Genomic DNA, 14509 nt, shown 5'->3' on the forward strand with positions numbered 1-14509 from the left:
AAAAGCACTCGCCTAGATTACGAGTGGCGTGCAAACTGTAGCACAAGTGCGCTATGGTTTTTTTAGGCTCCCTTAAGTGTCTTCAGCCTCTCTAGCCTCACCAGTCCTTATGCTATTAAATAGTATTAATTAACATAAGGACTTGTGCTACTGTTTGCACGCCACTCGTAATCTAGACGACTAATTGCAATGTCCCACACAGCTATAAAATCCCCCGTACCGCTAAGACACTTACTACTTTTAACCCCTGAACCACCAATCCCCCTTCTGCACAATTAACAGTTTAACCACTAAGATCCTTACTGAAATTATCCCCCTACCTTTCCATAACCGCTACTATAATACAGTGAAACCTGTTTAAGACGGAATGGCATTGGACAACGGAAATCTTCCGTCTTGGACAGGTTTCCGTCTTATACAGTTAGTAACTGATGGAGCATCTTTTGACATGTGCAAATTCAAAAATGGCAGAATAATGTTACTGTATTGGTAATGAAGCCAGTCTGACCTGCCTTGCCGCAAGGGAGCATAGGATTGAATTCCTGACCAATTAGGAAGTCGGGCGGCAGGTAATGACCTGCTGTCCAGCTTCCTGATTGGCTGGGAAGCCATTTCCATGTTCCCTCGCGGTATTGCAGGTCTCCCTCTGACCGTCAGTTCTGGTATCAGAGCATTTTGGCGCAAATGCTCAGGATCAGCGCCATATCATAAAGTACCAATATCAGTGCATCCCTAATCAGAATCAATTTCTTGTTTTTCTTGCATTCAAGTAACAAAGACAGTACAATTTTTCTGCTTAATCATTACAGTCTTTTATTTAGTTTTTATCTGGATTGCCTTTTTTTTTCTAACACAGAAAATGGGTGAGAAAACATAAATTGTATACAAACACAGTACAGTACTGTATTAAAAGATTATGTGTTGCATCAATTACTGTTCAGTAATACAGTACACAAACTTTAAGTCTTCTAAACTCTACCTGTACAGTATTCAGTACAAAGACATCTACAGGTGCAGTATCTATTGTGCACAATTACCATAGATACAGGTACAGTAATCACACCTTATGCAAACATTTTAAATACTGTAAAATGTACAGTAAAATACTGTAAAAATAAAAATACAGGTACAGTACTGTACATGCTTTTTATTTTTTAGTGTACACCTGTACTGTACAATACTGTATCTGGATTTATTTTTACAGTTCTGTACTACAGTACTTTTTTATTCTAACATTAAATGGAACAGTACTGAACATTATTACCGGTAAAAGATTAACTGTAATTGTTGCATCAACTTGGTTCACAATTACAGTAATACAGTACACAAACTTAAACTCTTCTAAATACAGTACAATCACAGCTACAGTATCTATTATGCGCAATGCCCACTAATACAGTAATCACATTCACATACAGTAATATGCAAACATTTTAAACTACAGTACTGTAAATACTGTCCAGTAAAATATTGAAAATAAAAATACCTGTGCAAGTACTGTTAATAAAATACAGTACAGTGCTGTAAATAAAAATACAGGTACTGTACTTTACCTGTATGTACTTTTAATATTTTTAGTGTACACCTGTTCTATACAGTACAGTATCTGGATTTATTTCTACAGTACTGTACTTCAGTACTTTTTTTATTCTAACAGAAAATGGAACAGTACTGAACATTATTAAAAGATTCATTGTTGCATCAACTTTGTTCATAATTACTGTACTGTAATACACAAACTTCAACTCTTCTAAATACAGTACTGTACAGTACAATTACAGGTACAGTATCTATTGAGGGCAATGCCCACTAATAATCACATCTTATGCAAACATTTTAAAGTACAGTACTGTAAATAAAATATGTACAGTACTGTAAATAAAAAAAACAGTACAATTACTGTAAATAACATAATGTACCTAAAATAGTGTACAACTACTGAAAATAAAATTCTGTAAATAAAAACACAGGTTCTGTACTCTACCTGTACATACCTTAACATTTTTAGTGTACACCTGTACAGTACAGTACTGTATATGGATTTATTTTACAGTACTTCAGTACTTTTTCATTCTAAAAGAAAATGGCTCTGAAGACATGAACTACCTGTATATTCTATACAAATACAGTACTGAACATTATTAAGTGTAAAAGATTAATTGTTGCATCAACTTGGTTCACAATTACAGTAATACAGTACACAAACTTAAACTCTTCTAAGTACAGTACAATCACAGCTACAGTATCTATTGTGCGCAATGCCCACTAATACAGTAATCACATTCACATACAGTAATATGCAAACATTTTAAACTACAGTACTGTAAATACTGTCCAGTAAAATATTGAAAATAAAAATACCTGTGCAAGTACTGTTAATAAAATACAGTACAATACTGTAAATAAAAATACAGGTACTGTACTCTACCTGTATGTACTTTTAATTTTTTTAGTGTACACCTGTTCTATACAGTACAGTATCTGGATTTATTTCTACAGTACTGTACTTCAGTACTTTTTTATTCTAACAGAAAATGGTACAGTACTGAACATTATTAAAAGATTAATTGTTGCATCAACTTTGTTCACAATTACTGTAATACAGTAAACATTTTAAAGTACAGTACTGTATAGTTTTTTGTATCCAATCCAGTACTGTACTTTAAAAAATTTTTAGCTGCAGATGGAGACAATGTTTACATACTGTACTTTAAAATGTTTGTACTGTACTGTTGCTGGAGAGGTCTTGCTTGAAGGTCCGGATACAGAATGATCTGGAACAGGCCAGTGTGTTCTAAAACAGGGAAATACAGTAGTTAGTCATCAGAAATAATGATCATAAACAAAACATTCAACAGTACTTTTAAATAATGTACAGTACTGTACTAAAAAACAGTACAGTACTGTATTTAAGCTTTACATACTCTTATACAGTACTGTACTGTATTTAGATAGTGTACTACAGTTACTGTCTACTGTATGTTTTTACTGTACATACCTGTACCTTTATTGGTTTTCTTGTCCCCACAGTGCCAATAATGTTGCTTGTTTTCTTGGGGCATTGGTTATCCTTTTTTCAATTAAATGTCTAGTGGATGTTATTGGTTCTAGAAGCTCCGGGCAGTTATTAAATAATGCAAACTCTTGCAACTGGTGAACTATCTCTAGAGCATCTTGGTAGCTTTTGATTGCTGGCTCACTGGGAATTTCTGTGGTTTCAGCACTTTGATCGTCATCCATGTTCTCATCACTATCTTGTTGTTGATCTATAAGTTCCACAGCATTTGTAAATGTGCTTTCCGTCGCAAGTTCTTTGTCTATGTCAATGTAACGGTCTATTTCACTGTCAACAAGACCTCCTTGCTGGAATAATGAACGAATATCATTGTTTTCTTCTACAGTCACCTGTATTATTTCTGGCAATTCTTCATTATCGTTCCTGTTTGAATTTGAGAAACCAGCTTTTACAAAGCACTTGCAAATGGTATCAGCAGAAATAGACTTGCATGCCATAGAAATCCAGTTGACAGCATCAAGGACTGTTATGGACTTGGCAAGCTGGTGTACATTTTGTGTGGTAGAAATGTTTGCAACCAAGGACTGTAGCAATAATTTTCTATAGTGTGTCTTCATCGTGTAGATAACACCTTGGTCCATTGGCTGTGTTACGCTTGTGGTGTTTGCAGGGAACCAGGCTAATTTTACATTGCTAAGTTTCAGATGTGGATGGCAGGTAGCGTTATCCAAAAACAGGATGACTTTATGACCTTCTCTCTTCATTTTTCTGTCAAAAATCTTGAGCCATTCAGACATTAGTTCTGCTGTCATCCAGGCTTTTTTATTTGCACGCCAAATAACGGGAAGCTGTGTAGTGTCTATGTTTTTGAAGCAACGTGGCTTTGCTGCCTTACCAATCACAAGAGGCTTCTCCAATCTCCCATCCATGTTTCCACAGAGGAACACCGTCAATCTTTCCTTGGATAACTTTCCTCCTGTGCATTTTTCACGTTTAACAGCCAGAGTTTTTGAAGGTAGCAACCTAAAGAATAGGCCAGTTTCATCGCCATTGTAGATATCTTTTGTAGCGTATGGTTCCTTAAGCATTTTGAGCTTTTCTTCCCATTGGCTAACAGTTTCTTGATCTACATCCTTTGCTTCTCCACATATTTCATTCCATACAATGCAATGCCTCCTTTTAAAACTTTCCAACCAGCCATTAGATGCCTTGAAATCTGTTTTGCCTAATTCTTTGGCTAGTGCGAGGGCTTGTGTTTGTAGTATAGGACCAGAAATTGGTACATTTTTAGAGCGTGCAGCTACAAACCATTCCCACAGGAGCTTGTTTAAATCTTCATTTCCAGTTGCCTTCGCTTTCCTCTTCACTTCGCCATTGCCAGCTAACCATTCTTCCATGATTTTCTCTTTATTTTTGATAGCTTCATAAATTTGTGTTTTGCCACACTTAAATTTCTCAACACATTGTTTTACAGACAACTTATCTTTTGTGTAGGCCTCAATCACTTTAACTTTCATAGCAAGAGTAAGAGTGTTGCACTTTCTAGGAGCCATTCTTTGTCACACACCTCTTAAGTTTCAGGGTCCTTCCAACACCCCTTCCGCTTCGTTCCCACACCACTAACGTTTCAGCGTCCTTACAACACCCCTTCCGCTTCCTTCCCACACCACTAACGTTTCTGCATCCTTCTCACATCACTTCCGTGTCAGCGTCTGTTCCAATACCCCTTCCGCTTCCTTCCCACACCACTTAACACCCCTTCCGCTTCCTTTCCACACCACTTAACACCCCTTCCGCTTCCTTCCCACACCACTAACGCTTCTGCGTCCTTCTCTCATCACTTCCGTGTCAGCGTCTGTTCCGTCGTCTTGTTCTTACCTCACTTCCGTTCCGCGTTACATTTTCCGGCTTATCCAGGTTTTCCGGCTTATCAAGGTAAGTGAACCAAATGTATGCGTAATTAACACTGTGACCACTTTCCGTTTCCGCGTTGGACAGTTTCCGGCTTATCCAGGTAGTAAAACAATGAAAGTATACACTAAGCGCCGGGACGGAGGGATATTTCCGACATGGACAGGTTTCCGTGTTATACAGGGTCCGTCTTGGACAGGTTTCACTGTAATTACTCTAACTTCTGAGACCTCCACAGATATTATCCCCTGAAACTGTAATAAATTCCTGCAATAAAACCCCTAGATACCCCCACCCCATAAACCCTCTAACCACTGAGACCCACAATGCTATTTACTTTTGTTAGCCCCCTAACCCAAAGATTCAACCCCTAACTGCTAAGACCCCCCCACTGATCCATTGTAATTAACTACATTGTTACAAAAAAAATATGTGTCACTGCAATTTGTTCTTTTAATAGATCTGAATGAAATAAACATTTTACTTCCACGTTACAACATTGCTGCTGTTAAGTAATGCTGTTTATTTATGTTTTGTTTGTTTTTATAGAAAAGAGAAACCAGTAAGGATCTAATTTTCATGAAGTAAGTATCTTTGTGTTGTTCATGTGTTGCAGAACATTGTATAGTTTTTAACACAATTTCATTCTAAGGTCATGCAAATATATATATACAGTATATATATATTTATTTTTATTTTTTTATTATTATTTTTTTTACAGTTATGAAACAAAAGTGATTACACAAGCAGTTTCCTCTGACACACCAGAATCACTGGCCAGCAAGTTAAAAGAACTTGTGAACAGTGGAGTTGATCCCAATCGACCATCAAATGAAAATCTTGCTATACAATCTGTTGTTGTTCAGTTTATAGGTAAACACATATATATTTATATTTTAACTAAATGTGATCCTGCCTCCTGCATTTGTTTCATCCAAAATCAATTCTAGTGTTAAAATGTTTTCTTTCTAACAACCAATTAAAAGGACATATAAGTAAAAATAAAATTTTGATGATTTAATTCTTTTATTAAATCTACTTTGTTCCTTTTGGTATTTTTTGTTGAAAAGCATACCAAACTAGGCTCATGATGACCAATACTTAACTAGGAGCTATATGGTGATTGGTTGGTACACAGATATACCTCTTGTCATTGACTCACCAGATGTGTTCAGCTAGTTCCTAGCAGTTAGGGGTTAAGCACATTCGGGTGGATTCCAATCTATCTGATTTTTCTTTTTTCCGATGTTGGAAAAACGGAATGGATGCTATTTTATTTGTTAACAAAGTGATCACCTTCTTTCTGAATTAAGCACAGAGGAGATACTTAACACACAAGATTTGATTTCCATTTTCCAATGAAGGCACTCAGAACTGCTGATTATGGATGACAATCACTGAAATACCAAATGGATTAAAGGGTTAATGGAGCCCATGTATGTGTTTTGTAGTTTAATAGAGTGTTTTTTTTATGATAAGTATCAATAAGAACACCATTTATATATATATATATACACAGTGAGGCCTCGGTTTACGAATTTAATTCGTTCTCCGGATCGTTTCGTATTGCGAAAAATTCGTAAACCGAAACACGGTTTCCCATAGGAATGCATTGAAAATCAATTAATGCGTTCCGGAGGTCCGAAAAAATTCAAATAAAGTGTCCAAAAAATGCTCCAAAAGGCTCCAAAAGGCTTAACAACTTGCTGCAAATGACTCCAATGTCTCCAAAAGGCTCCACAACTTGCTGCAAATGGCTCCAAAAGGCTTAACAACTTGCTGCAAATGGCTCCAAAAGGCTCAACAACTTGCTGCAAAATGGCTCCAAAACCTCTCCAACACCTCCACACTGGTACCCAAACTTCATTAATTCAATCATACTTGAGTATGCAGGGGGCACAGGGGCCACTGGTTTCGTATTGCGAAAAATATTCGTAAACCGAGGGGGGCAAACCGGCATTTTGTTTCGTATTGCGAAAAAAATTCGTAAACCGAGTCAAATTTTCTTCAAATTTCGATTTCGTAAACCGAAATTTCGTATACCGAGTCGTGCGTAAACCGGGGCCTCACTGTATATATATACTGTAGGTATGATGGGTGTACTGTACAATTATGTATTTTAATCTTTTGATATATTAAAGGGACACTGAACTCAATTTTTTTCTTTTGTGATTCAGATAGAGCATGACATTTTAAGCAATTTTCTAATTTACTCCTATTATAAAATTTTCTTCATTCTCTTGGTATCTTTATTTGAAATGCAAGAATGTAAGTTTAGATGCCGGCCTATTTTTGGTGAACAACCTGGGTTGTCCTTGCTAATTGGTGGATAAATTCATCCACCAATAAAAAAGTGCTGTCCAGCGTCTGAATAAAAAAAAAGCTTAGATGCTTTCTTTTTCAAATAAAGATAGCAAGAGAACGAAAAAAATTGATAATAGGAGTAAATTAGAAAGTTGCTTAAAATTGAATGCTCTATCTGAATCACAAAAGAAAAAAATTGGGTTCAGTGTCCCTTTAAAGTATTTTTTTTTTTTAATTCTTAAAGAAAACCTTGTTTTCATTTTTGATGAGATATTCATCTAAAAGCAAGAAAAACAGTGCAGCATATTAATTTCCATAAGAAGAAAGTGGTCTCCACTTATCTCATCTTCTATAACAGAATTTAACAATTCTCATACTGTAAATAGTGAAACCGCTAAGTGATGAGGTTTTAACACCTAAAGGATCAGGGATTTCAGACAAAAACATACTCAAAAGACCAGAGCATTTTTAGCATTTTTACTATCACTCCATTTAAACAGAAAAAGAGCCTTGTTTTATTTGATTTACCTATCAAATCTAGGGATGGGCGAATGTGTTTATATTCAAATTTTAATGTTAGAACGAATGTTATTGTAGAAATTCGATTTACATAATAGAATGTTGATAAGAACTAATATTCTTAAAAATTAGATTTTCGAATGTTATTTACAGTTTTCGAATGTCACATTCGAATTTGAATGTTACATTCAAATTCGAATGTCACTTTCGAATTCGAATGTCACTTTCAAATTCGAATATTACATTTATAAAACACAATTGTAGACTAGAAACATTATTTCGAATTTGAATGTCACATTCGAATCGAATATCACATTCAAATTGAATATCCCATTCAGTTTTGAATATTACATTTATAAAACACAGTACAGGTGGCCCTCGTTTTACAACGGTTCAATTTACACCGTTTCAGAATAACAACCTTTTTTTCCAGTCATGTGACTGCTATTGAAGCATTGAGAAGCAGTGCATTTATTAAAATAGCCAGTAGGTGGAGCTGTCCGCTTGTGTTGCAGCAAAGCCAAGCAAGCTGAAATTAATCAGTTTAACCAGATCTGAGCTATCGAGCAGATTTCAAAGGAACAAGATCTTCCTGTCTATAAATCAGTCCAGATTGGAATGCATAGAAAGAATTGTTTGCAGAAAAATGCAAGTGAAGTCTATGTTGTGTGATTATTTTATTAGGTTTATAATGCTGTTTAGCAAATGTTTTTGTTCATTTAAAATTAGTTTAATTATATATTATGTGTTGTGTGATTATTTTATTAGGTTTATAATGCTTTAGCATTTAAAGTCTTCATTTCAAAGCTTTAAAAATAATGTATTAGGTGTTACTTATGACAATTTTGAAAGGGGCCTGGAACCTAACTCCCTCACTTCCCATTGACTTAAATTATAAACTGGGTTTCAATTTACAACGGTTTCAATTTACAACCATTCCTTCTGGAACCTAACCCCAGCGTAAACTGAGGGCTACCTGTATTAGACTAGAAATACTATTTTGAATTTGAATGTCACATGCAAATCGAATATCACATTCGAATCGAATATCACATTCAGTTTTGAATATTACATTTATAAAACACAGTATTAGACTAGAAATACTATTTTGAATTCGAATGTCACATTCAAATCAAATATCACATTCAAATCGAATATCACATTTATTAAACACAGTTGTAAACTAGAAATACTATTTCGAATTTGAATGTCACATTCGAATCGAACATCACATTCGAATCGAATATCACATTCTAATCGAATATCACATTCTAATCGAATATTACATTTAAAAAACACACGGCTAGATTGCGAGTTATGCGTTAGGCTTAAAAAGCAGCGTTGGCCGGTTTTATTAAACACAGTTGTAAACTAGAAATACTATTTCGAATTCGAATGTCACATTTGAATTTGAATATTACATTTAAAAAATACAGTATTAGACTAGAAATACTATTTTGAATTCGAATGTGACAATTGTAGACTAGAAATCGAATATCACATTTGAATCGAATATCACATTCAAATTTGAATATTACATTTATAAAACACAGTATTAGACTAGAAATACTATTTCAAATTAGAATGTCACATTCGAATTGAATATCACATTCAAATCGAATATCACATTTATTAAACACAGTTATTAACTAGAAATACTATTTCGAATTCGAATGTCACATTCAATTTTGAATGTCACGTTCGAATTTGAATATTACATTTAAAAAACACACGGCTAGATTACGAGTTATGCGTTAGGCTTAAAAAGCAGCGTTGGCCGGTCCCAACGCTGCTTTTTAACGCCCGCTGGTATTACGAGTCTTGAAATGACAGGCTCACCGCTCACTTTTTTTGGCCAGACTCAGAAATACCGCAAATCCACTTACGTCAATTGCGTATCCTATATTTTCAATGGGACTTGCATAGCGCCGGTATTACGAGTCTGACCAAAAGTGAGCGGTAGACCCTCTCCTGTCAAGCCTGGTACCGCATTTTAAAGTCAGTAGTTAAGAGTTTTATGCTACGGCGTTGTAGTGTAAAACTCTTAACTACTGACTTTAAAATCTACCGCTAAAGTGCTAAAAAGTACACTAACACCCATAAACTACCTATTAACCCCTAAAACGAGGCCCCTCCACATCGCAAACACTAAAATAAATATTTTAACCCCTAATCTGCCGAACCGGACATCGTCACCACTATAATAAATATATTAACCCCTAAACCGCTGCACTCCCACATCGCAAACACTAGTTAAATATTATTAACCCCTAATCTGCCGTCCCTAACATCGCCGACACCTATCTACATTTATTAACCCGTAATCTGATGCCCACAACGTCGCAGCCACTATATTAAATGTATTAACCCCTAAACCTAAGTCTATCCCTAACCCTTACACCCCCTAACTTAAATATAATTACAAAAAATCTAAATAAAATTACTACAATTACCTAAATAATTCCTATTTAAAGCTAAATACTTACCTATAAAATAAACCCTAAACTAGCTACACTATAACTAATAGTTACATTGTAGCTATCTTAGGGTTTATTTTTATTTTACAGGCAACTTTGTATTTATTTTAACTAGGTAGAATAGTTAATAAATAGTTATTAACTATTTAATAACTACCTAGTTAAAATAAAGACAAATTTACCTGTAAAATAAACACACTAACACCTAACACTACACTATAATTAAATAAATTAACTAAATTAAATACAATTAATTAAAATTATCTAAAGTCCTACCCTACACTAAATTACAAATAGCCCTTAAAAGGGCCTTTTGCGGGGGGCGTGTCCTAACAGCGATCCTGACCGGTCGCAACTTCCAAGAGCTCTGACCGAGAAGCTTTAAATCCGCCGATTATAGGCACTACTACACAGCTAAAATATAATAGTATATAATAGTATATAGTTGCAACGTCTGTTAGTCCCTCTGAGGGCTTATCACTAATATTTGGACTGTATTTTTGGCGTCGGATCTCTGGAAAGGACAATAGGGGCCTGGAGCGGCGGCTCCTTAATGGCGGCGCTTCCCCCTCGGTAAATCCGAGGTATTTGTCCCTAACTGGGAATTACATCTTTGCTGCACTAGCGAGAAGAAATCAGATACCTGCAATAAAGTGAATTAACACACTTTTCAAAGAAAACAACAAACAAACTACCTTACATGGCGATACTTAAAATGGCGCACATGGCGGGAGAATCCTACTTACAGTGATTGGATGAGAGGCTGGAGAGAATTGAGGAGTTGTTTCACAGGATGATGGATAAAGCTCCATATGACTGTCTGATGCAAATCTTGCATAGTAGAGAGATACGCGCCACACACCTAACCAGGTCTTCAGTCGTAGAGGGGTCCCTGGACACAGGGATGCTTGAAGACTTCCCACAGCAGAGAGAGCTGGCTTACTTGCCGCAACCGCAGGAGTCTCCTACAAGAGCCCATGCTGCGCAGAACACTACATTGCTACCAAGACTGCCCGTAGCGCAGGAGAAGCAGCAAGACGCTTGCACTACAGACCTACACGATCAGGAGAAACAGATTATCACCTCGACCAGCACACCTCGTATGAGTGGGCGCTCTCAAGAAATTACTGGATCTATACTTCGGCATATGACCCGGAGGCTAACAGAGCAAGACACAGCAGGGACACTAACCCAAGGGACACAAAAATGGACTCAGCCACCTGTTGTTTTACACTGGAGCTACGCTGAGCAGACATCTCGCTCTCCTTCACAACCCACAAATAAGGCGCAACAAACATTGAGAAAACTCAAGTCCTGTCATCGCAAAAACTCACAGGTTTTTATATCTGATAAAGGCTAGATTACTGTAATGTCAGCTAGCAGGGGTTAAACAGCTATCCTGTTATGATGATCAGATGTGACTTTGCCCAATCCATCTAGGAGATTGAATTGAGAAAACCACAAGAGACTCATTTTGAAAAGTGGCCCGTTGGCAGAGATGTTTAGTGTTACTTGTTTCACATGTTGTTTAGTTTCAGTTAATTATGTATAGGATACGATAGCTTGGATATACCCCATACCTCACTCTACCCTACACTGCCTGCTATTCTAAGCTGTTTGATTTGAATTTATTATAAAGTAGCATATTCTTCCTTATACTATTATACTGAAGGAAGGCTATCCATAGGAAAATAAATAATAAATAGTCTACATATTTGTGTGAGGCACAATCTTTCCCTGGCGGCTGGCGGCCGAGGCCACAGGGAGACCAGTATTATATTACATTAGATGCCATGTGCAAAGAATCGCTATGTATCCCAACATTATAGTGATGGTATGGGCTGTATACTTTATGAAACAGCAGAAATATGTTGGGTCACCAACTCACTTTCAAGTATGTAACATGATTACCTCAGTAATCCATATAATATAGTATTAGTAGTTTTTTTTAAGTCTTGTCACTATTGTTGCTGCAGTTACTAATTTCTCACGAATATTCATTGCCACAACATAGATAATGCCCACTCTGCTCCAAAAAGATTACCATACATAAGGTCTCATCATTAAGACAGATATCAAGAGGGTCCTTTGTCATATATCACATTTATTTATACCCTCCCGTTGTGTATGTGCAGCGTAATTTATCCTCCCCATTGCATTTGGAACGCTAGACAGCTAGTTATGTTCTTAACTTTTAACCCAGTTGGGACTTTTTTCTTTATTGTTTTCTATACCACATTATGCAAAGCCTTCCCTTTATAGTTTTTCTTCCTGTTAGTTTATCCACAGCATTGGACTAATACTACCCCATACCAAACAGATTTTAAATTTCTAAGGGGTCCAAGAGTGACCTAACATGATGTCTTAGGGGTATAAAAATGAGGTCTGTCTTGGCTCCTATGTATTATCCTCTTTAAAGACTCAATTTGCAAAATATATGTATAAGTACTGCATGATAAGTCTGTATGTACCATTTCAATTGACAGTTCTTCAATAAAAAATTAAAAAAAAAAAAAAAAAGGGCCTTTTGCGGGGCATTACCCCAAAGTAATCAGCTCTTTTACCTGTAAAACAAAAGTACAAATACCCCCCCAACATTAAAACCCACCACCCACACAACCAACCCTACTCAAAACCCACCTAATCCCCCCTTAAAAAAACCTTATCCCCTTGAAGATCACCCTACCGTGAGATGTCTTCACCCAACCGGGCAGAAGTGGTCCTCCAGACGGGCAGAAGTCTTCATCCAGACGGCATCTTCTATTTTCATACATCCAGCGTGGAGTGGGTCCATCTTCAAGACATCCATCGCGGAGCATCCTCTTCATCCGGAGTCTTTTTACTAAATGACGGTACCTTTAAGTGACGTCATCCAAGATGGTGTCCCTTCAATTCCGATTGGCTGATAGAATTCTATCAGCCAATCGGAATTAAGGTAGAAAAAATCCTATTGGCTGATGCAATCAGCCAATAGGATTGAGCTTGCATTCTATTGGCTGATTTGAACAGCCAATAGAATGCCAGCTCAATCCTATTGGCTGATTGGATCAGCCAATAGGATTGAACTTCAATCCTATTGGCTGATTGCATCAGCCAATAGGATTTTTTCTACCTTAATTCCGATTGGTTGATATAATTCTATCAGCCAATCGGAATTGAAGGGACGCCATCTTGGATGACGTCACTTAAAGGTACTGTCATTTAGTAAGAAGACTCCGGATGAAGAGGATGCTCCACGTCGGATGTCTTGAAGATGGACCCGCCCCGGCGCCGGATGGATGAAGATAGAAGATGCCGTCTGGATGAAGACTTCTGCCCGTCTGGAGGACCTCTTCTGCCCGGCTTGGATAAAGACTTCTGCCCGTCTGGAGGACTACTTCTGCCCAGTTGGGTGAAGACGTCTCACGGTAGGGTGATCTTCAAGGGGTTAGTGTTAGTTTTTTTAAGGGGGAATTGGGTGGGTTTTAGAGTAGGGTTGGTTGTGTGGGTGGTGGGTTTTAATGTTGGGGGGGTATTTGTACTTTTGTTTTACAGGTAAAAGAGCTGATTACTTTGGGGCAATGCCCCGCAAAAGGCCCTTTTTAAGGGCTATTTGTAATTTAGCGTAGGGTAGGGCTTTTTTTTATTTTGGGGGGATTTTTTATTTTGTTGGGGGGATTAGAGTAGGTGTAATTAGTTTAAAAATCTTGTAATTATTTTATTATTTTCTGTAATTTAGTGGGGGGTTTCGTACTTTAGATAATTTTATTTAATTGTATTTAATTTAGTTAATTTATTTAATTATAGTGTAGTGTTAGGTGTTAGTGTAACTTAGGTCTGGTTTTATTTTACAGGTAAATTTGTCTTTATTTTAACTAGGTAGCTATTAAATAGTTAATAACTATTTAATAACTATTCTACCTAGTTAAAATAAATACAAAGTTGCCTGTAAAATAAAAATAAACCCTAAGATAGCTACAATGTAACTATTAATTATATTGTAGCTAGTTTAGGGTTAATTTTATAGGTAAGTATTTAGTTTTAAATAAGAATTATTTAGGTAATTGTAGTAATTTTATTTAGATTTATTGTAATTATTTTTAAGTTAGGGGGGGTTAGGGTTAGACTTAGGTTTAGGGGTTAATAACTGTATTATAGTGGTGGCGACGTTGTGGGCGGCAGATTAAGTGTTAATAAATGTAGTTAGGTTGCGGCGACATTGGGGGCAGCAGATTAGGGGTTAATAAATATAATGTAGGGTTCGGCGAGGTTGGGGGCAGCAGATTAGGGGTTCATAACTATA

The 14509-nt window shown here is 36.5% G+C and overlaps 1 protein-coding gene across 1 annotated transcript; it reads right to left on the reverse strand.

Moving 5' to 3' along the window:
- Positions 1–3006: 3006 nt before the first annotated feature.
- On the reverse strand, positions 3007–4569 carry LOC128660802 (tigger transposable element-derived protein 4-like). Its single transcript, XM_053714834.1, has 2 exons — positions 3551–4569; positions 3007–3439 (listed from the first exon to the last, which is right to left on the reverse strand). The coding sequence occupies exons 1-2, from the start codon at positions 4567–4569 to the stop codon at positions 3007–3009; spliced, it is 1452 nt and encodes a 483-aa protein (XP_053570809.1).
- Between the last annotated feature and the right edge of the window lie 9940 nt (positions 4570–14509).

The sequence above is a fragment of the Bombina bombina genome, chromosome 1 (assembly GCF_027579735.1).
Source record: "Bombina bombina isolate aBomBom1 chromosome 1, aBomBom1.pri, whole genome shotgun sequence".
Lineage (NCBI taxonomy): Eukaryota > Metazoa > Chordata > Amphibia > Anura > Bombinatoridae > Bombina > Bombina bombina.

Coding starts and splice junctions, on each gene's coding strand:
- LOC128660802 (XM_053714834.1), bottom strand. CDS start 4,569: ATGGCTCCTAGAAAGTGCAACACTCTTACTCTTGCTATGAAAGTTAAA. Junction 3,440..3,550: donor AATGTACACCAGCTTGCCAA/GTCCATAACAGT, acceptor AAATTCAAACAG/GAACGATAATGAAGAATTGC.